The 22,005-nt window shown below is 37.4% G+C and overlaps 1 protein-coding gene across 3 annotated transcripts in view; it reads left to right on the top strand.

Moving 5' to 3' along the window:
* The window catches only part of GAS2 (growth arrest specific 2), a 127,208-nt gene that overhangs the window by 1,714 nt on the left and 103,489 nt on the right, over positions 1–22,005 (top strand). For 2 of the 3 annotated variants that reach the window (XM_055318103.1, XM_055318101.1), the window contains exons 2-3: positions 6,639–6,803; positions 17,663–17,784. In XM_055318103.1, coding sequence (XP_055174078.1) covers positions 6,659–6,803; positions 17,663–17,784 — 267 coding nt within the window. In that variant the 5' untranslated portion in view covers positions 6,639–6,658. Of the gene's footprint in view, positions 1–6,093; positions 6,110–6,638; positions 6,804–17,662; positions 17,785–22,005 lie in introns of those variants that run through there. The other variant, XM_055318102.1, reaches the window with a different exon arrangement.

Raw genomic sequence — 22,005 nt, 5'->3', positions numbered from 1 at the left:
TCCCAGCCGGGGCCGCATCCATGGGGTCCTCCTGCGAGAATGCGCCCCCCTAGGCGCGGAGGAGCAGGGCAGGTGCGGCGGCCTAGTCCGACATGGGCGCCCTGCTCCTGACCGCCTAGACAAGGTAGGGCACGCGGGCCGAGGCGAGGGGCGGGCAGCCGGCGCACCTGCCTCCCCGGGACCGAAACAGCGGCAGGTGGGCCCGGGCGTGTGGCTTCCCCTCTGCGGCGTGCAGCTGTGCCTGCCCGCGAGGGGCGGGCGCCTGGCCCCCCGGACTTCACCGGGGCCGCAGGTCACGGGGTCGCCGCTAAGCTCTCTAGACCCTCGGTCAAACCCGCAGCGACGGCAGGTGGGCAGGTGTGGGGCCTCGCATGAATGCAAGTTCCTGGGGGGCAATCACCGTCTTGGCTCAAGGCTGCGAGTCCGGATGGTGCAGACTTCTGGAGGCTCGGGAAGGCCCAGGCTGTCTTGGTTGAAAACCAGATAACGAGGCTCTTGACAGCTTGCCGAGTTTTTTGAGAACTACAACTGATGGGAAGGCCACGTCGGTATCTTTGTGGGTTTGATGTAGAGGTGCTTTTTTTTTTTCTTCTTTTTTTCCCTCATTTCTCTCGAGCAACGCTCAAGGTTTTTCCGCTCAGTGTTTTCAGACTAGAGAAAAGGACCGAAGAGAAGGTAGATCATAGCTCTCGTCAAAAATGAGTAATGCTGTGTAAGGTGTCTGTCCGAAATGTTGTTAGGGTCGAAGGATTTTTTTTGCTACTGTTCTCGCCCTATAGGAGACAATGCACAACGGATTCATGTGTGTAGATATAATCAATAGAGTGTGGATCGCCGCTAGCTCTCAACCACCTTGAGGTCAAGTGACACAGAAATCTGTGTATCACAGCATCAGAGCCCCCGAAATGTTCTCATGAATTAAGGTTTACTGAATCAACTTAGATGGAATTTTGAAGTAAACCCTTACGTAGCCCAATTGATGAATGACTTTCAGATGGTTTCCTATTCACATGATGTTTCAAGTTCATCTGCTAGGGGTTCAATAAACCAGTGCTAACTTGTTTGGAAGAATAGAGGAGCAGGATTCTTAAAGACTTGAAAGAATTTCAAAGCCACAAAGATACAAGGATCCAGTACCCACTCAGTGTTCATTTTTTGGTCATGACTTGAGAAGGAATCATTATCACAGGTATATACCATCATTTAGCTCAAGACAGATCATCGTGGAGCTGCAAGAAGAGAGACTTTCTGGAAAAAAAAACAAAAAACAAAAAAAACAAACCTTAACATTACTCGAAATTGGACACCAGGGTAGCTGAGTAGGATATTTTTAATGACTCTGTGACTAAATAACCTTGATACTTGGGCCAAAATATCGTAGGCCTCCAGCCTCTTATTCAAAACCAGGAATTTGACTGCTACATCTTCTAAGGTCCGTTTGAGTTTAAATTAGGAAAATCGATAATGAGTGTCATTTTGTCTTTATTCTTGGTGCTTTTTAAAATGTGTGGACAAGTTGTGCCTCTTAGCTAGAGTGCAGGTCCATTTCTAAGATCTAGAATAATCTTTCTGTTTAGACTTTAGACTTTTATTTTCGAATGAGGCCCTTAGGTTAAGATTTGGCATTCGTGACATTGGTTGAGAGTATGTCGCTTTGTGTAGAGATATTATTGTTGGTTAGCCAAAATGAATCACATAGGAGGAGAGAACTCGGAATGATGGAAGAGCCATCTAGAGTGGTCCTTGGTTATTAGTTCTTTGAATCTCAATGGAAGGATAGCATTTTCTCCTTCCAGATTTTGGAAGGGGTTTTGACTTGAGGTATTATTGTTTAATTTTTAAAAATGGTGTTATTGGCCTATACATTATGTTTCTTCATTGTATTGAATTAGAGATGAGAGTCAGAACAAAGTTGGCCTTTAGGGATGTGTCACTTGACGGTCGGTTCATTACCAGTCTATTTTAAATAGTTACCACTAAGGAGCATGTGTGTGTGTTGGAGCGGGACTGTGTAGTGACAACCTTTCTCATTTATTTTAGAGGCGTAGCATTCCTCTATCTTTAACTGGTGTCAAAAATGAAGTATAATTTGTTACCAAACTTTGCTGTTAAGAATACAAGTGAATTTCTCATTTTAGAGCTTAACATTTCATTCATCACCTTGGGGTTTCTTCCCCCACCCCCCCATCAAGATGAAGAAAATTTGGATTTTCCATTATTTTGGGTTTTATTTCATCAATACTTTGTTTTCATTTCTCTCCTTTTTGGCTTTTTTTTTTAAGTATAGTCCTATAAAATATTTGTTTTGTTACAGATTTTTTTTCTTTTTAAAATATGTCAATAGGAGTTTTATATTGGCACATTTTCTGCAAGGACGATTTAGGTTTAGCTAGTATTTATTGGATATGCCAAAAACCGGCCCAAGTATTTAATCTTCACAATTATATCTGAGGTATTTGCCTCCATTGTACGCACTGGGGAACACCAGCACCAAGAGGAGAAGTCGTCTAACTGGACTCCAGCACTTCTCATTCTGAATCTCGTCTTCTATTCATTCTTTAAAAAGATTTTTATTGATTAATTTATTTGTTTGAGAGACACGAGTGCACGTGAGTGTAGGCAGGAATAGAGGGGGAGGGAGCGGGACAAGCAGACTCTGCACTGAGCGCGGAGCCCGATGTGGGGCTCAATCCCAGGACCCTGAGATCATGACCTGAGTTGAAACTCAACTGGCCGAGCCACCCGGGCGCCCCCAATGGTCTGTCCATTAATCAGGCTGCTGAGTGGATCTCATAGCAGACAGTAGTGATACAACGTTTATCACTTTGTTCTTATTTTTCTTTCTTTCCGATTTATTTTCTGTGTGATACGTTTTTTGATACCATGTCAGCAGTGCAGAGATAGGCTGGAAACCACCTTGGTCCTAATCGAAGCACACCTTTAGGTGGCGTGAAAGAATATTATTTTTTTCAGAGTCAGAACTATGATATCTTCGACTGGGATTCTGGAGCAACAGACTGAACATGTGATATTTTACTTATGGAGTCATTAATTTTTTTCTTTTTCCCCTGGGCTAGCTCAGTCTCATCATACTCATAATGGTTATTCCAGAATCGGTTCTACTATGGAAAGAAAGAAAAAAAATAATACACACACACATTCTTTGAAGAATTCTGTATTAAGTTTCTGCATGTTTTTCCCTTCAAGTTTTATTTTTCTGAATTCCAAATCCTAAGTGTTGAGTTATCCTTTTTTAGGTAGACCCATAGAGCTTGGAGAAGCCACAGTTCAGAGAGGCATAGAAGCCTTTGAGTCCTTACTTCTGTTTCCACAGCAACTGGCTTTGCTTAGTAGTTACCAAGGTCATTTATCAAGCTTTTAAAATATTTGGATTATATGAATTTTCATGGTAACATCTTTCGGTGTTTAGATATATTATGCAAAACGTTTTCTTTCCCCCAAACCTAACTTTTTCCTTCAAATCTAGTGGACCCTTCATCATGTTATTTCCCATCTTTAAAAGCTATTCCTTGGCATCTCTTGGTTTTTGGAAACTTTTGAATGAATTCAAAGGATCAGAAGTTATCTTTTTTTTGTTATGGTGTGTTATTTGTGATCTAATTCGACTCATCCAGTTGGTTAAAGTTGAAAAATTATAGAAAGGCTACAATCCTCTAGTGATCTTTTTATCTGAGTACTCTAAATCTATCTGATAGTTATTCATTCCAGTTTAAGCATTTCAGTTAGAAACCACTTCACTGTGGGATAGCTTCCGCACTCTAAATTTCCATCCTCGCCAGATTCATTTCTGTGTTTCCTATTCATGTCTCTGCCATATTTAAATCGAAGACTTCCATGTAGTGACTTTCAACTAGACCACAAAATCATGCTAGGTTTGATGGCGATTTGCAATTCGGAAAATGGACCCGGAGAACTTGGGTTGAAATCCCAGTTTTTTTTTTTCCCAAGGCACATAAACAGAAAAGTCCCTATCTATGACAGTGGCTTTAGGTGTCCACATATTTGGCATATGTTTGTTTCACTTTTGTCACCTGCTGATTACCCACTAAGCCTTCTTTCTCCCACTTCTGCTTCCTGGAAAAATATAATCCTATTACTGTTTTCTCCCCTTTGTATACAATTTGGATTATGTCCGAAGCAGCAAAACGAAGATGGCTTAATTACTCTTACTGTTTTTGCTTAATGATCATCTATAAATATTAGAAGATAGTTTGAATTGCATTTCTGGCAAAATACAGGACAGACTACATGAGAAATAAATGTGCCACTGTCAAGGAAAAGAAAAACTTCACTGTTTGGAAGCATTGAGGGGAAGGATTGTGTCCCTCTGGCTCATTGAAACTGTTACATGCCATTAGGCCTACTGTAAACTATCCCTCGATGAATTCTTTGCTGGACAATGAGCTTAAGAATCTGAGGTGTCTTCTTGCTTTTACAGAGCAAGGTAGGATTCTGGGGCTTAAATGGAAGTTTGCAGAGCACATAATAGGATGTAGGTAAGGTTACTGAAGTAGCACATCTCACTTTCAGGAAAGTAGTGGGAGAGATTGTGTCTTGAGAAGAAAGGCATTTTAGAGGTAACCCTTTTAAGATTTCAATTAGTTATTTAAACGTATGAATCATGTGCTTAAATGTATTATTACTTAAATGTTTGTTTTGGGGGCTGGCCAGCGTATAGGAATCCTAACTAGCCACAGGGAGATGTCTTGTTTTCTATTTTTAAAAGAACTGGAGCAAAAATGTTTTAGATTTCTGGTATTTAATCACAAGGTTTGGAGAAAGGTTCAGGACATTATATGAATAAAGTGATGATAAACTGCAAAAAAGTAGGCAATGCTGATACTCTGGCTCCTGAAATGATAATTTAGTAACATATGATAAAATGTATTAAAAATATTTCACATTTGCTCTGGTTCACTTCAGATAATTAGATACTATAGAGACTTATAAAAGTATTTTCAAAGACAATTTATGATAATTTTTTTTGCAAGAAGTTACACCAAAGCCTAATTGCTTTGGAAACGAAATTGCTTCTGATTTTAGATTATACATTTATTACGCTTTTTAGCTGTTTACCCACTTCATCGATCTTTTCTGATACTGCAGCAGAATGGGAGACAGTCACGTTTTGCAACTTTCTGAACACTAGTGTGGTCTTATTTCTTTTTCAAAAGCAGTCTTGAGCAGGCAAAAAAAAAATAGCCTATGCTAAGAGATTTAGAGTTTGATTTTAAGTAGAAAGGAATACTTTGTGAAGTCTCAAGGAATAAAACTGACAAAAGTATATACAACTTGTATTGGTAAATTTAAAATATATAAATAAAAATGTATATTTTATGTATAATATAAATATATAAATACATTTATATATATCAATATATAAATACTGAAATACAGCTGGAAACTCCAGTTTATTCTATCATATCAATAGTTGTTTCATATGCACTATTTGGGTACAGAACAGAGTCTTCCACATTGTTAAACTGATGGATTTGTTTACCTTAGCTACTTCAATATCACTTGCATAGTCTTAGGTCCTATAAATGCTGCATACTAAGTGCTACGTGTCAAGGCCACGTGTACGTTCAAACATCTTTTCTATGACCCATGCAGGCGACTGCGCCACTCATAAGGTGGCCAGGTTAATGAAATCATCACTCATTTCGTAGACCTAAGACATTTAACTACTTCTGCTCGAAAGATGATTGCAAGCAAAACTAGTCTGTAAAATATATAAGGTGGGAAGGTAAAAGTAGGATAAAAGAAAACCCTATGGCAGTACTTATTAGAATTGTGTTGGATTCTTGTGTTATAATGTGGATTCTTGATGAATCTATTTTGTGAAATATTATCATTCTGGAAATAATGCTGAAGACCCAGGTTCAAGCCTGACTCTGCCATGATCTTCTATACATGATTTTAGTTAAGTCACCTATCCTCTCTTTCTTTTTTTTTTTTTTTTTGGTTAAGTGTAAAATGAGAAAAATGTAGTAGGTACTCTCTGAAGGCACCGTCTAACCTGTCCCCCCTCAATTCTCTAAACATGACTCCACCTGCAAAGAACCAAGTGCTCTGTTTAAGCTTACAGGTAATAGTTTTAAGAGTAGTGACCTTATGTTTACAGTAAATTGTGCAAGTTATGTCCCTGCTTGCACTCAGTACTAAAATTCTGTGGAAATCTGGTTTCAAACATTAACCGAAACATTGGGAGTTTACGATTTAGATGCTAACATTTTAATCAAGCCCTTTTTATTGCTTTTGAATCAGAGGACTTTCTTGCCTTACAAGCTGATTTTTCCCAGTATGATTTTTTTTTTTTTTTTTTTTTTTTTTTTTTTAGTATGATGTTTTATATGAGCTTAGAGCTCAGTGTTTGATTTTGCTAGTTGGCCTTAGATTGCTGCTGTTTCCTACCGGGTGGTTGGTCAAAAGTGATAGGCTCAGTACAGAAAAAAGCAAATAGTGTTTCATGGGGTTTAATAATTAATAACCTGACCTGTCATCAAAACGTCCCATGGACCTGGTTCCTTTCTCCGTCATTGGCAGAAAGATTTTAACAAGAGACATCTATATAAAAGGCAACTGCTTTTTTTTTTTTTTTTTTTTTTCCAAAACAGGTACTACAAGTGGATAAATAATGTGCACTGCTCTGAGCCCAAAGGTACGCAGTGGACCTGGCCTCTCTGATATGCATCAGTATAGCCAATGGCTGGCCAGCAGACATGAAGCTAATTTGCTCCCGATGAAAGAAGATCTGGCCTTGTGGTTAACCAATCTATTAGGTAAGGTTATAAGATCTCATTTAGGGAGCAAAGATAACAGGTTTGTTTTTTTCTTCCCTCATGTCGTGTCCTTCACCTAAGCATGTGACAACTCCTTGGGAAGAAAGATTGCATTATTTGGATTTTGCATCTGGGAAACCTGAAGCATGTGGAAGATTTATGAATTTCTCAATATCTCTTATGTTAACTGGGTTTAGTAATTCCACTGTCATACCTTGAAATGTGGAAAAGTGTGGTCCAATGGCTTGTTTCATCTGCATGTTGATCTGATTTATTTTTTATTTCTTTATTTATATCTCTGCTTATTTTCTCTCATGCAGCTGACCAATTTGCCTGTTCTTTTGACGTTGTACACAGGCCACAGTATGTGAAATCTGACTTCCAAAACTGGATTGCTTTGCCCTACTTTCATAGGACACCTTCTGAAACTGCTGAATACCCAGACTCTAGAGCAAAAACATCTATCCTTTGTCTAAATGAGCTACCTGGGGTCATCCAGCCTTGAACTGAAAATTTTCTTTTTCATTTCACTTTTGTTTTTGAAGTAGTCTTCCAAAAGTTGGCTCTGAGAAAAAGGCTTGCCTCTTGTTAAGCCTGCCTCTTCTTTTCTGTTTCTATGGTGCTGCCATATTTGTGGGATAAAATTTCAACCATGTGCGAGATGGAATCGTGCATTTAAAGGATCACGATGTACAACAGCACTGCTTTCACCGGCAGTTTTTGACAGTGAACAGAATGAAAACCTGAGGGAAGGATCCTTATAGACATCTGACATAGAAGATTTGAATATTGAGCAAACATAGAATTTATGTGGTGCTTTATCATTTGCAGAAGGGATTTCACTAATGTGATTTTCTTGTTTAAGGAATCCTTCAAGGCAAGTTTTTTTTTTTTTTTATCCCCACTTTTTAGCTGATGAAACTAAGGAGCTTAGTGGGGAGCATCCTGTTTATCTAAAGTCCTAGCAAGGTTTTAACAAGGTTCGGCAAGATTTTATCACATTTTAGCAAAATTTTCCTTTTGTTCACCATGGCTCTGGAGTTTTGCAGGTTTTTTTTTTTTTTAAGCCTTCATCCTAAGGGCAGATGTCTCCTTTTTTCCTCAGTGTGTACACTGTTTTTGATGACTCTATGTTGTGTAGCCAGAGCTACTGCGTATGGGTGTGCAGGTTATAGCCTTCACCGGGGTTCCCAGCCACAGGGTAAAGGCAGAGATACAGGAGGCATTCTCAGCAAGACCCTTTCCTGTGCTATGGCACTGTATCTGCTAAAAGGAAGGGGCTATCCCCTTTTTGTAAGACATTGGTACAAAAAAAATGGAGTTTTTATCTTCATCACATACAGGGAGTCAATTTTGAACAGATGGATTTTTTTTCTCTTTCTCTTTTTTTTTTTTTAGAATTTTTTTGTCTTTCGAGGGTTCACTAGTGATCGTTACATAAGTAATTTGTTACTGACGTTGAGCTGTCCTCAGATATGGGCTGTGGCAAGGACAGCAGCATAGAAGGGAAGTTATAACCACTGCTCGTTGTGTTTGAACCCCAGATCTGCCACTGATTAGCAATATGATCTTGGGCAAGTTGCTTGACCTCTCTGTGTGCCTCAGTCTCCTCATTGGGAAAGTGGTAATAATAGTAGTGTCCCCTTGACAGGGCTGTTGTGGGCTTACATGGTTACAACATGTGTACTACTTAGTGCTGGGCATATTGTAAATACTGAAGGTTTTGTCGCTGTTATGCCATTTGTATATAGTTCAATGATAGCATCACTTTGATTTTGTGGGTAAGTCTGTGTATTCAACAAATATTTGAGTGCGCTGCAGCATATATTGGTCTAAAAAAATAGACTCTGGAATCAGAATGCTTGAATTCAAATCTCCCCTCTGCAAGTTGCCAGCCCTGTGATCCTAGGCAAGTGTCCTAATGCACTGTGCCTCAGCTTTGTCACCAGTAACATAACTATAGTACTGGTACCAACCTCATAGGATTGTTGGAAATTTGAATGAGATCACCAGCTTTAGAACAGGATCTGGCACATAATGATCAACTAGCTAGTAAATACTTAGCATTGTAATTAACTGTGCTTTAGGTACAGTCTGCTGAGTGATTAGAAATAAGAGTGCAGGTTCTTTTAGGGCTTGAAATAGATTGAAAAACGTTTTAAATAAGTAAGTGAATAATTCATGAATTGGGTTTGTTGTAAACACTAAAAGATACAGGTTACAATAATAATGTAAAAAGAGGGATGCCTGGGTGGCTCAGCTGGTCAAGCATCCGCCTTTGGCTCAAGTCATGATCTCAGGGTCCTAGGATCAAGTCTCCATGTCAGGATCTTGTTCATCAGGGAGTCTGCTTCTCCTTCTGTGCTCTCTCTCTCTCAAATAAATAAAATCTTTTAAAAAAAGAATGTAAAAAGAATGAAATGGGATTAGAATAAAACATCAGAGGGCTTGGGATGGGGGGGGTCCTCTTTAAAAGGTCTTTTTTAATAAAAGATTTTATTTATTTATTCATGAGAGTCCACCGGAGACAGAGAGAGACACAGGCAGAGGGAGACTCCATCCCAGGACCCCAGGATCACGACTTGAGACAAAGGCAGATGCTCAACCACTGAGCCCCCCAGGTGCTCCTAAAAGGTTTTCTGTTTAACTAAGAACTAAAGAATAACTAATGGCTAGCCAGACGAAGCACGGGAGAAGAGCCTGAGTGGAGGGAATGGCATGTACTGAAACAGGAAGAACTGAATGAAGGCTGGCACCAATAGCAGTGATCAAGAGGGGGAGAATTTCATGCAACTTGTTGGGGGTGGGTCACATACTGCTTTGAAGATTGTGTTAAGGAGCTTAATAATTTATTGTACGGTCAAGGAGGAGTCATTGACATGTTCTAGGCAGGGAAAGATCATCATTAGAGTATAGCCTGATTGCATAGGCATGTTCCAAGGCCCCATGACTTGTCATCAAAGGTATTTTATTTGGTGAATGTAATCATTTACAAAGCAGTTTGATCAGGGTAAGCAGCCCAAGACATCCTCAAAGAATAGAGAGTCAGTGTGTGTGTAATGGAAAGATCCTTGGACTCAAAGTCAGGAGACCTGGCTCCTAAATGGGTGTCAGGAGACCTGGCTTCTGATTCTGGCTCTGCCACTCAGTAGGAAATTTGCCCAAAGTCACTCAGCTATCTTTTCTGGGCTCAGTGTCCTCAACCATAAAATGAAGGGCTTGGAGTGGATGATCTCTAATGTCCTTTCCAGTTCCAAAAGTCTAGGTTTCCAAGAAATCCATCTCTTGAGACCCAGTTTGAGATCATCAATATGCATAAACAGGGAGAACACAATTTACATAAGTGAATAATCTTTCTTTTAAAGAATAAAAAGAAAAAAAAATAATGCTAGTAGTTGGTAACAAAAATGCCATGATGGCTTGTGAAATTTCCTCAGAAAAGGAATCTTAACTTCAAGATATAGTCAAGTACAACCTTGTGTTGACTTAAATTCATAGAAGTAGATAATGACTTTCATGTAAATATCCTCATGGTAACTTAGAAAGTAGACCAATAGCTTGAGATTATTTTAAAGTGGTAAAACATTTGGAGTTAAGAAAACTAAGTTGGCTTAACTTTGAAATGAATAAACTAATGTAAATGCTCTGAAATTGTTCATTTCATTTGTGTTTTTTTGATAATTTAAAAGAATGGTCTTCCTTCATCTTCAAAAACTCAAAAAAGTATGGCTGTGTTAGAAGATATTTGTATTAGACATAATAGATACATTTAGATTTTATATATTTTGGAAATGAGCCATTAAAGTAAATTTTAAAATTATTTATTAGTGACAGTTTTATCACCTCGAATATTTGCAAATTTACACCGTGTAGCTCTCTTTTAATTCTTGTTTTTCATCTACTTGAAAGGTAGAGATGTTTTGAAAATAGTTTCAAAGTTGATACTGTCTCTGTGTAAAGTATCTGCATTTTTTGGAGAGGTAGACATTTACATACTAAGTTAAAACTTTTAATTAGATGTTGCCATTATGATGTGACCTTACTTGTTTCTTTTGTTAATGGTTTTCTTTTGTTGTTGTTGTTTTTTAAAAGATTTTATTTATTTATTCATGAGAGATACACAGAGGCAGAGACATAGAGACATAGGCAGAGGGAGAAGCAGGCTCCCTGCGGGGAGCCTGATGTGGGACTCGATCCCAGGACCCTGGGATCATGACCTAAGCCAAAGGCAGATGCTCAACCACTGACCTACCCAGGTGCCCCTGTTAGTGGTTTTCTAAATTCATGTATTTCTGGTCCTATGTATACAATGTCACTTGTAAGATGTAGATTCTTTTTTTTTTTTTTAAGATGTAGATTCTTAAAGAACATTCAATATATTTAGACTTCTTTGGTAGTTAAAAATGTGTGATAGAGAAAAAATTGTTTCATTGGTTCATAGACTAATATTCACATTCATTCCTTGTATGGAGGTATAATACATAATTTTCAGGTAGTTATATACTTACTTAATCAGTAACAATAATAAATACCACCCTACATATTTAGGTATAGAATTAAATCAACAGTAGCAAACTTTTAGATTAAAATTTATATATTAGAATATTAAATGCCAGCCATCTTGTGATAAATTAACTAGTTAGGATGAATAAATAGTTATGGTAGTTGGGATTTATTTATGAGATAGCATACCAACTTGATTCATGGCAAGATCATCACGTAATGTTTACTGACTACTCACATATCCTTGGAAATACCTACTGATCTTACTAAAAAAATAGTCTTTTGTAGTCCAAGTATGTTTTCCAAGAGCTGGCACCATGGAGCATTGATTACCAACTTTCAGAAAGGATCCCTTTATTCTTCCCTATAGAACATTTCTTTGGCCACTGTCCCCTGCTACACATTAAATATATACATTTCATATTTATTTGCAGTCTTATGTTATTTTTGTTCGTGAACTTGCTATTGGCCATGGTTATTTAACTGTGTCCTTAGGCCATGTCTGAACATCAAATCATTGTACAAAAAAATCTTGAGTGATCATTTGGTTGTCACTTTGAGTAAACAGCATATTATTAAATTAACATTCCCAAATTATAGTATCCACCCATCATTCAAATAGATGAGGCACATTCTATGAATTTCCTGATTGCTCATGGAGTCTTGAAGATTGTTGTTGGCTTAACTTTGAAATGAGAATACTAATGTAAATGCTCTCAAATGGTATATTTCACTGTGCTTCTTTAATCATTTGAAAATAATGGTCTACCTTTATCTTTAATCAGTATTTAGTTAATAACACTAATATGAACCATATGGCAATATATTTTTGAGAAAAGATTTTAGTTATTAAGTATCAAAGAAACAGACATTGTTTTTAAAGATTGTTTTAAAGATATATGTATTTGGCTATATGCAGAGACTGAGTAAATCATAAAATCTATTACAAATTATATTATGTTTAATTGATATCACTTAAATTTAGAAATGCATCATAATAATTGATATGATCATTTACCCTTTGACTTTCTTACATGCACAGAAAGAAAAATCTAGTTGTTAATATGCTTAATGTGATCAATATATAATATTTTAGAATTTTCACTTATTTCTAAAATTAACTTATTTCAGCATTAAAAAGCTAAGCACCTATTTATTGGAGTTGCTGTTGTCAAATGCAACTGCTGTCTAATGAGTTCAGCTTTTCTTTCTTTTTTCTTAATGCCCATTACCAGATCCTTATCATGCAGAGTTCCCATATTCTTGATCTAGTTAATAAAAATTCTTTAAGAAAGGTGGTATCTTATGCTGGTTCAAAAGTTTAAAGAATCAGATTCATGTTCACAAGTTGACAGCTTTGAGAGAGATACTGCCTCATTTTTTTTAACCCAACTTTTCAAACAGAAGCAGCTTTATCTTTTCTTGATATAAATGCAGGATGGATGCTTTGAATCAGTGGGGAGCAGGTGCTGATCTAGGACTTCTGGGTATAATGAATCATATCCTATTTCCCAACCTTCAAAACACTGAATAATCTGAGTTAAGAAAAGAGATGAACAGACTGGTTTGAGTTCTCCAATTAGAGAAATCTGCTGGAAAGAAGTGCCCTTGGGTTTGGAATAGAGTTTGGTCCCGTCTGGATCAGCTTTAGAGATGATATACCCTAGTCTTCTTCCTCAGTGAACCAGGCCACACATCAGAACAAGCCTGAGTGACTCTCTCAGCCATTCTCCAGTCTACACCATGGACCTCTCTTCAGTTTTCAGTCCCAAGTGATTTTTGGTTGTTGTTGTTGTTGTTTCTGAAGGGCTTTTGGTGGAGTTTCTGCAGAGAAAAAAACTACAGAATTAGGGAGAATGCTTTATTGTAGAAAATAGTCTTTCATGTAGTTAGCAAAATACTTGTTTAAGTAGCCAAGCATAGTGGCTAAGAACACTAGACTCTAATGCTAGACATCATGGGTTAAAGATCCAGATTCACTGAGTAATTTTTAGCAGATTATTGAATCTAAAACTTCAGTTTTCATAATCTGTAAAAAGGCTACAATAAAAGCACCCGCTTTACAGATTGGTGAGGAGATTAAACAGATGAATAGTTGTAATGTGCCTGGCATATAGTTAAGTCTCAAATGTTAAATACCTTTATTAGATGTTACCATGTATTTAGGAACCTGAGTTTAGTACTGCTAATTTATTGGGAGGAAAACTTTTTTTCTCAGCAAAGTAGAGGAGAAAAAGGATTCTTTTTCAGGTGGCTCCAGTCTAAAACACTACAGATTGATACTTAATCATTATGGAAATTATGGCAAGCTCATATTTCTGGGAAGAATACACTGATGTGTATAAGCATGTGTTCTGATATAGTTAGTTGACAAAAAAATTTCAGGCAGATCTTTACTTCATGATTGTGCCCTGCCATTTTATGAGGAAATGACTAACCACAATCTTTAACCAAATTCTTGATCTTTGTCTATTGGCAGGCTGTCAGTCATGACTGAATTGGTGGTAGGGAGATCAAAGTCCACAATTATGAACTCAAGAAGTAAAGGTATTACTTTTAGACTAGGCAATTTTTTTTTTAAGTAGGCTCCACACCCAGCATGGAGCCCAACATGGGGCTTGAACTCATAATCCTGAGATCAAGACCTGAGCCGAGATCAAGAGTCAGAAGCTTACCCAACTGAGCCACCCAGACATTGTTAGACTAGGCTATTTTAGATTAACATTCAAGTCAATAGCCTTTTCGCTCCAGCGTGGATCAGTCGGTACTCCAAGATGATTTAATTGTATCTATGCATTGCCCTATCTTTTCCTAAACACACCAATAACACGGAAGGACAGAGCTGGGGAAGAAGGGATTCTATGGTTCTAGAATCCTACTGCATCTCGTATGTATAATCATGTCTCAAAAGAGCCACACAATTCTGATTAAAGAAGATCTGGTTTTGCTTAACAGAGATAGTTAGCTTTTTATAATGTTTACTCAAGAAATTGTAATTACTGCTTCATATAGTTTGTTCTAATGGACTTCTCATGGTTAAATTGAGCTGACTTTTATGTAATGATTTTTAAAAAAATTGTTAGTAATATTAATGTAATAAGAGTGAGATAATATAACATTCCAAATAGAGCTTATATTGATTTCTTACAATTATAATGTATGTTTTAAATGTGTATTTTATGATTCTTTGAGTGGAAAATATATTACATATGAAGATTTTAAAAAAATAACTTCTCCATCTTGCATTTTTCCTTCATTTGAGGTAGTATGTTTCAACTGTAAAGTATGTACCAGTGTCTGTTTTAGAAAAAAAAAAATCCACCTTTGGAGCTATAAAATACACAGAATTGAAAGCTGATACCTAATATATTTTTCATTAGATACAGATGTTTAATGTAAATTCTTTCTTCAAGTATTCACGAAAATCGGGATAACTAAAAATTTTGAGGTATAACAAATAAAACGCAACAATCATACCTTTTGGTAAATTGCTAATAACCTTTTAATGAAAGGCATTTTTCTTTTTATACTTTACAAGTTCTTTTAAATTAATTGTAATCATCTTGTCACTTAACATTATGAATAGAATCTTGAAATTGCCATGGATACAATGAAATACGAATACCTAAAGACCTCTCTCAAATGTAGAGAATCTTATAAGTAATTTATAAAGGAGTCATTTGACAATTTGGAGCAAAATTTACTTTCTTTACCTTGAAATTTAATTGGCAATTTACAAATATTTCTAATATTTATTTTTCCAAAATACCTATTTCCAAAATAACTGTCTTATTAGCAAATGCAGGCCAATAAGGTGAATGCATAATACTAATTTTGTTGTGCTGGCTTTTCGTATCTTGAGAATATTACTTTCATTCCTGAATGAAGTTGAGCTGCATACGATTTTGAAATAATAGTCGTTTTGTACAGGCTACTTCTGTGGTGAGTAGTTAGAGCTACTGATGTTTTGCCACCTGCAGAAGTCATTATCCTAACTGGGGGCTAAAATGTGAAGTATCCAGTAGGGAGAAAAGAACATTTTTAAAAAGGTGATTTTCTTTCCTTCTTTCCTTTCTTTTTTTTCCTTTCCTTCCTCTACCTGCCCTTCCCCCAAAACGGTAAAAAAAAAAAAATTTCAAACAGATGTTTCTTGCAATCCAAATATATTACATATCGTGAGTTTAACTTTAAGCCAGTAGTTTATCTGTGTTCCAGTTGGGTAATATTTTTAAGTGGTCATGGAATTGAGCTGCATGCATTTTTCTTAAGATTAAAGCTAATCCTATGAGAGTCTCACTATAAAATTTTAAGGTGCTCTTTTTTTTTTCTTGGCTCCAGCTTAACTACTTTTTACAAAAATAATACCCAACATTTTCTCAAAGATTTTCAGCAGTTTATTTCTTCATTTGTTAATTTACATGCTCACTGGACACATTTCCTAGTGCCTACGATGGTAATAACATTATATTTACCTCTGCAGGAATGTGCGTGTGTGCACATGCACACACACACACACAATATGCCCCAAGAGGTTTGAGGAAGACAAGAACTTTACACAAGACATATTAGCAATAGAGGAGGTTTGAGAAGTTGCCAAAATGAGTGTTGCCCTTGAGTGCCACCATATAGAAAAGAGATCAGAATGCACTGGGAAAATCTTTCTGGCTTTTTGATTGAGGCAAGATAGAACTTGGTGGGGCAGATACAAGGGAGGAGGACATCGCAGGCAGGGGCCAGGCCAGGAAAAAAAGCATGACAGTAGGAATGGGAAGGCCTTGCTGGAGGAACTGTGAAGGCAGGGTGCAAACTAAGAATCGGAGAGGGTATAAGGATGGTCAATTAGAGAGGTGGGTTAGAGGCATAGGGGTCAGCCTTTGGATATGTTCAAGTGGATAGATTTCATATTTTTGGTGGAAGAGAAGATTAGGGACTATGCAGTGAAGTAGTGTAATGCCCCAGTGAGGGCGGTGTTTAGCCACAGTAATTTTAGCAATGAGTGTGATATGTATTGGAGAGAGAAGTTGAGGGTACAAGGAATAGCCATTGCTTTCGTTGCTTGAGGTTTAGGTATCAAATCACAAACATTTTTATTGAGATTATGGTACCAGAAACAGGAGGAAGCATGAGTCTACAAGGACTTGTGACTAATAAGTTCTAGGAAATTAAGGCAGGAAAATAAAATATGCTGAAACTTAGAGAATTAGAGCACCAGGAAAAGGAGAGAGCTTTGGGAAAGATGAATTTGGGGAGTATGCAAGAAAAAAATTAGTGGGTTTATAAGGCTGAGGGAAAGAAGGAGTCAGGAGTGATATAGGTATAGGAGATAGGGCTCCTTTGGGGGGCGATAAGATGTTCCGAAATTGGTGGTGGTGATGGTCACACAACTCTGAATGCACTAAAAGCCCCTGAATGACACACTTTAAATGGGTGAATTGTAAGGTGTGTGAGTTTTATCGCAACGAAACCCTATAAAATAAAAGGAAAAAGAAGAAGCAAAAATATGTTGTGGAAGATGATAGGAAAGAAAACAGCCTTGTCACTGGTTAAAATGTCAGGGACAGACAACCGCAAGTCATGTGCCTAAGAGCAGTAGCAGAAGCTGAGAGGGTTTGAGGGAAGAGAAGAACAGAGACTGGGCCTGAGGACCCACTGTTCAAAGGTGAGGGCAGGAAGAGGAATGGTGAGCTGGGGAGGGGGGTTCTTTCAGAGTCTATCACTCGTGTGGGTTTTGCCAGCCTCCTCTTAATCAGGAAAACAAGCTCAGTAGAACTTAGAAACGTGGCTTCTGCATTGGCCACACTACTGCAGTTGCCAGTGGTGGTTGATTTTTGATGCACCACGACTCTATTTCAAATTAAAGAAACGAGAGCTCCAGGGTTCTTGTAATCCAAGATGTGAGCAGACCACAGGATGCCCGTTCTGCTTCTGCCTCTGCCCTGCAGGCCAGGGTGAGCACAGGGCCTGTTGAGGATGAGCCTTGAATGAACCTCAGAGGTCGGGTAGTGTGACCACTGGTAAAACTGTGTGGGTTTCATTGACTGGCTGGTTTTTTATTCCTATTGCCAAGCGGTGGGACTGTCCGTAGGGTATCATTCTGCTGCTTTTAACACGAAATAAAACTTTCTATGCGGTTGAAATTGTGTTATGAAAATATAAAACCCTGAGATTCCTGCCACCGAAGGAAAATCTAAAATTCCAAAGAACCGTTCTGTCCTTGAGTTCCCATCCCAGAGATAAATAACTCAGCTGGAATAGAAATTTTGGTGATAAAAACCGTGTCAACTATGTTGGCAGGCATGTCACATGTGCAACAGGGAGTGATTGTGCTTTTATAACGCTTCTTTATGTCATTGCAGGGAAGGAGATTACAGCAGAAACTTTTATGGAGAAATTGGATAATGGTGCCTTGCTCTGTCAACTTGCAGAAACTGTGCAGGAGAAATTCAAAGAGGGCATGGATGCTAATAAGCCTCCAAAGGTAAGAGGTCCCCAGGCAGAATCATTCAGGAGGTGGATTACATTTCTAGTTGCTTATGAACAGAGTTTAATTTTAGTATTTTGTTGTCAATGGATATATTAGTGTGTCTATTAAGGAAACACAGAGGGTGCATTTTAATTAGGCAGCATGTTATTTGCACTCTAATTACATAAATTACATAATCCTTTTGGTAAGTCTAATTAACTAGAAGGTTATGGAAATTGTTGGTGTTAATAACAAAACAAGTACTGTGTATAAGCCGGTTGAATCTGATGTATCGATTACAAATTTAGCCCAGAAATAATTCATGTCATCAAGGTGACGAAAAAGATCTGGCCAAGAAAGATTTACGTGATCGGTCTTTGTTTCTAAATAGATTATTATGGGGATCCCTGGGTGGCGCAGCGGTTTAGCGCCTGCCTTTGGCCCAGGGCACGATCCTGGAGACCCGGGATCGAATCCCACGTCGGGCTGCCGGTGCATGGAGCCTGCTTCTCCCTCTGCCTATGTCTCTGCCTCTCTCTCTCTCTGTGACTATCATAAATAAATAAAAAAAAATTAAAAAAAAAAAAAGATAAAAAAAAAAAAAAAAATAAATAGATTATTATGGCAGGTTATTAGAACAACATATCTAGAGCGTATACTTTTTTTTTTTTTTAATAAGGAGTAGCATTGAACTAAGTCACTTTGGACAAATTTTTTTTTTTTCTGACTGCTCAGATTTCTTTTCTGCACTTCTTCTTTTTTCCTTCCTTTTTTTTTTTTTTTAAATAATTAGTTTATTTGAGAGAAAGAGAGAGATACTGAGAGCGAGCCCACACCCTGCACATGCACTTGGAGCTGGGAGTGTGGGAGGGATAGAGAGGGAGGGAGAGAGAGAATCTCAAGCAGACTCCACGCTGAGCACAGAGACCCCCAGGGGGCTCGACCCCACGGCCATGAGATCATGACCTGAGCTTGAATCAAGAGTCAGACACATAACCGACTGAGCCACCCAGGTGCCCCCATGTGTTCCTTTGTGATGATTATAAGCACATAATGAAAGCCTGGTGCTTGATCATTTTTGAAGGAAACAAGATAGGTGACACTTTTCTTAATTTTTAAAAGAGAAGGAAAAAGTAAACAACTAAGGATAAAATAATGTTAAAAATGGCTTTAAGTGAAAGGAAAATGAAAATTGAAATGAATAAGGTGAAGATTTCAAGAATTGTTAGATTGGCTATAATGCTGGCAAAAAAAATAGAGTGACACTGATTACTTATGTATTTTTTTTAATGATTGTTCAACTAAAATTCAAACAAAAATCAAGCTTCTTAAAATAATGTATTTTTTTTTTTACAGCACTGTACTTCCTTTGGGGGATATATTTCACATCACTCTGTAAAGTATTATATGCTGTATACAAAGCCCCTCCATTTTCTTTTCCTCTTAAACGGAGCTCTCTGAAAGTATTAGTTATTTCAGTGGCTCCCAAATGTCGCTGCACATTGGAATCATTGTGTATCTTTAAAATTTACTCAGCCTGGGCTCCCGTGCCAGAACATCCTGAATCAATCCCTATGAGGGGGTGGTGCCTGGGTGGCTCAGTCGGTTGAGCATCTGCCTTCAACTCAGGCCCTGATCCCAGGGACCTGGGATCGAGTCTTGCGTGGGGCTCCCTGCTTTGCGGGGGGCCTGCTTCTCCCTTTCCTCTCTGCCTGCCACTCCCCCTGCTTGTCCTCTTCCTCTCTCTGTGTCAAATAAATAGATAAAAATCTTAAAAAAAAAAAATCCCAATGCGGTGCAACCTGGGGATTGGGATGTTTCCAAAGCTCTGCCTAAATCTCCAGGATAATATGTGATGTTGAGAATAGCTATGGATCAAGATTTTGATAGCTGTTTTCCCTCTGAAACATTCATTTCAAATTATATCATTTTTATAATAAAACTATAAAATATAAAAAGAAACAGATTACATTTTCCTTTCAAAGTGAGTAAAACTGCAGCAAGGATTTATTAAACTCAAAATACTTCCTTGACCCCAAGGAAGTATTTTTTAATTAAATATAAAGTCTAATTTTTTTCTGATTACGATAAATATATTTTAGTATAAAACCTCTACTGTGGTAATTGAATAAACGTAGATTTAAAAATACCCTTTATGACTCACTTTCAGTGCTCAAAAAATCAAATTTAATCTGAGTTAGAAGTTGACACAGTTACTCTTGACTGAATTACCTTCTGTGTCCTTGGCAGAATTATATATTTCACAACTTACTTCCAACAATATGCAGCTTAAATCAAAATAGCATGTGTCTTACTATATGAAAAAAATGCAAAGAAGGCTAGTTTTTTTTTCTTTTTGCATTTTATGAGAGATTTTTCAATAGATGTGAAGCCAAATGACTAATACTTCATAGCGATTATGGGTCATAAATATAATTTTGTCAACCCATCCAAGTTTGACATGAGCATTTTTGTAAGTCCAGTATAATTTTGTTTTCAATCCATCTTTTGTCTAAAATAGAAATAGACATTATATGAAATTATATAGCATTTTGCTGTTATTAAGTCTAACTTTAAACAAGAATAAATTTGCTACAACTTAGGCAGTTAGGTTTACATTGAATATTATCCATAGAAAAAAGGAGGCTTTCAAATTGCATATAAATAGCCTGTAGACTACAGTATTGCCTGCTTATGTGTGTGTGTGTGTGTAATTATTTTCCACCTTGGCATTTTAAAATCTAGGAACAATAGTGATAAAGACAGATAAGTTGGTCAATACCTTTGATGAATTAGTGAAACTGTTAGGGAGATGCTAAAACAGATTTACATAAAAAAAAAACATATACCGGATCCCACCTAAAGTCATGTCACAGGAAGCCCTTTGTAATTTTCTCCTGGCACTTAAATCTCACATACTCATTCTCACAGCAATATTGTTACTTTTCCTGATTGATCTTTAATTTGGGGATTTTACACCTGTGTAAACACATTTGAACAAGGAAGTTATGCCCGGTATATGTGAGGTATGTCCATGTTAAGAGTGCCTTACACACTCCTAATATTTGCTAGTATACTTAATAAATATGTTAGATGGTTTACATATTTAACATTTTAGTTATAAATCCATGAGTCATATCCTATTGTGGCTTGATAAAATACTCTGAATGAAAATAAATGATATCCTATGATTCTTTCTTCTAGGCTTCAATAGCTAGAAGTAGAAATTGCCCCTTTGAGTTTGTTGACTATCAGTAGTTAATCCTAGCCTTTGTATTTTCTCACTTTGCATGGAAACAATGTAGAAATTTCACAGAATTAGGCAATAACTAGACACATTTGAGACTAGTGTGCAGCAGTTTACAATACAATCTGATTTTGATTAGTTTATATGTACCATTATATGATTAATTCACTCTAACTACAAAATATTCTTGGAGCTCAGGACCTTGAAAGGTAAAAATCTAACCCAAACTAATCTTTCCAGTATCCTATTGGGGTGAGAAAACCAAAATAAGCGATAAGTCCAAGGTCAGATTTTATTCTTTTTGACCCTTGGTTACCTGACTCAAAGTTGGCATCTCCAATCAAGACAGCATAATCGCTACACTGATGTATGAACTTTCACTTCCTGGTCCAGATAGAATTCAGCTGCATGAACCGCTTGTTATTGTCTATTTACTGTGTTCTTTTTCCACCAGTCATGACTTGCTGATTTGTGTACAAGATTCAACCACTGGGGCATGAACACGGTGCACGACATTCAAAGGGTTCAACCTCTCTTTTTCTCCTAACATTCCTTTCTGTTTGTCTCATTTATCTTGAGAGTCCCTGCCCCAGACATCAGAGTTTCCCTGGGTTCAGAGCTTCCTTTGACTTCAAAGAGCCCTGGGTGGTTAGATCAGTTTTGAAGCACATGAAGGGAAAAGACAAAAAAAGAAGTTCTGTTACCTAGTAGAATGCTACATTATGCTCCAAGGAAGGAACTGAACATTCACCATCTAAATGTAGAATTCAGTCCTTGTTTGGGGGAAAGAACATCCTAGTCAGATAGAATGTCCATAGCACATTTGCCCATCAAGAATATCTAGTTCTCTGGGCTGCAAGATAACACTACCTCAGGATGTTTTACCATCCAGGAATTAAATAAAACATAGAGATTAGAGTTTTTACCCTCAAAAATCAATAGCACATTTTGTTTAGAGAACATCTTATCAAGATTGATTTCAGAGAAAT

Source organism: Nyctereutes procyonoides, unplaced genomic scaffold (assembly GCF_905146905.1).
Source record: "Nyctereutes procyonoides isolate TBG_1078 unplaced genomic scaffold, NYPRO_anot_genome, whole genome shotgun sequence".
NCBI classification, from domain to species: Eukaryota; Metazoa; Chordata; class Mammalia; order Carnivora; family Canidae; genus Nyctereutes; species Nyctereutes procyonoides.
Note: the sequence above shows the minus strand (reverse complement) of the source record. Positions and strands in the feature narration are given on the sequence as shown.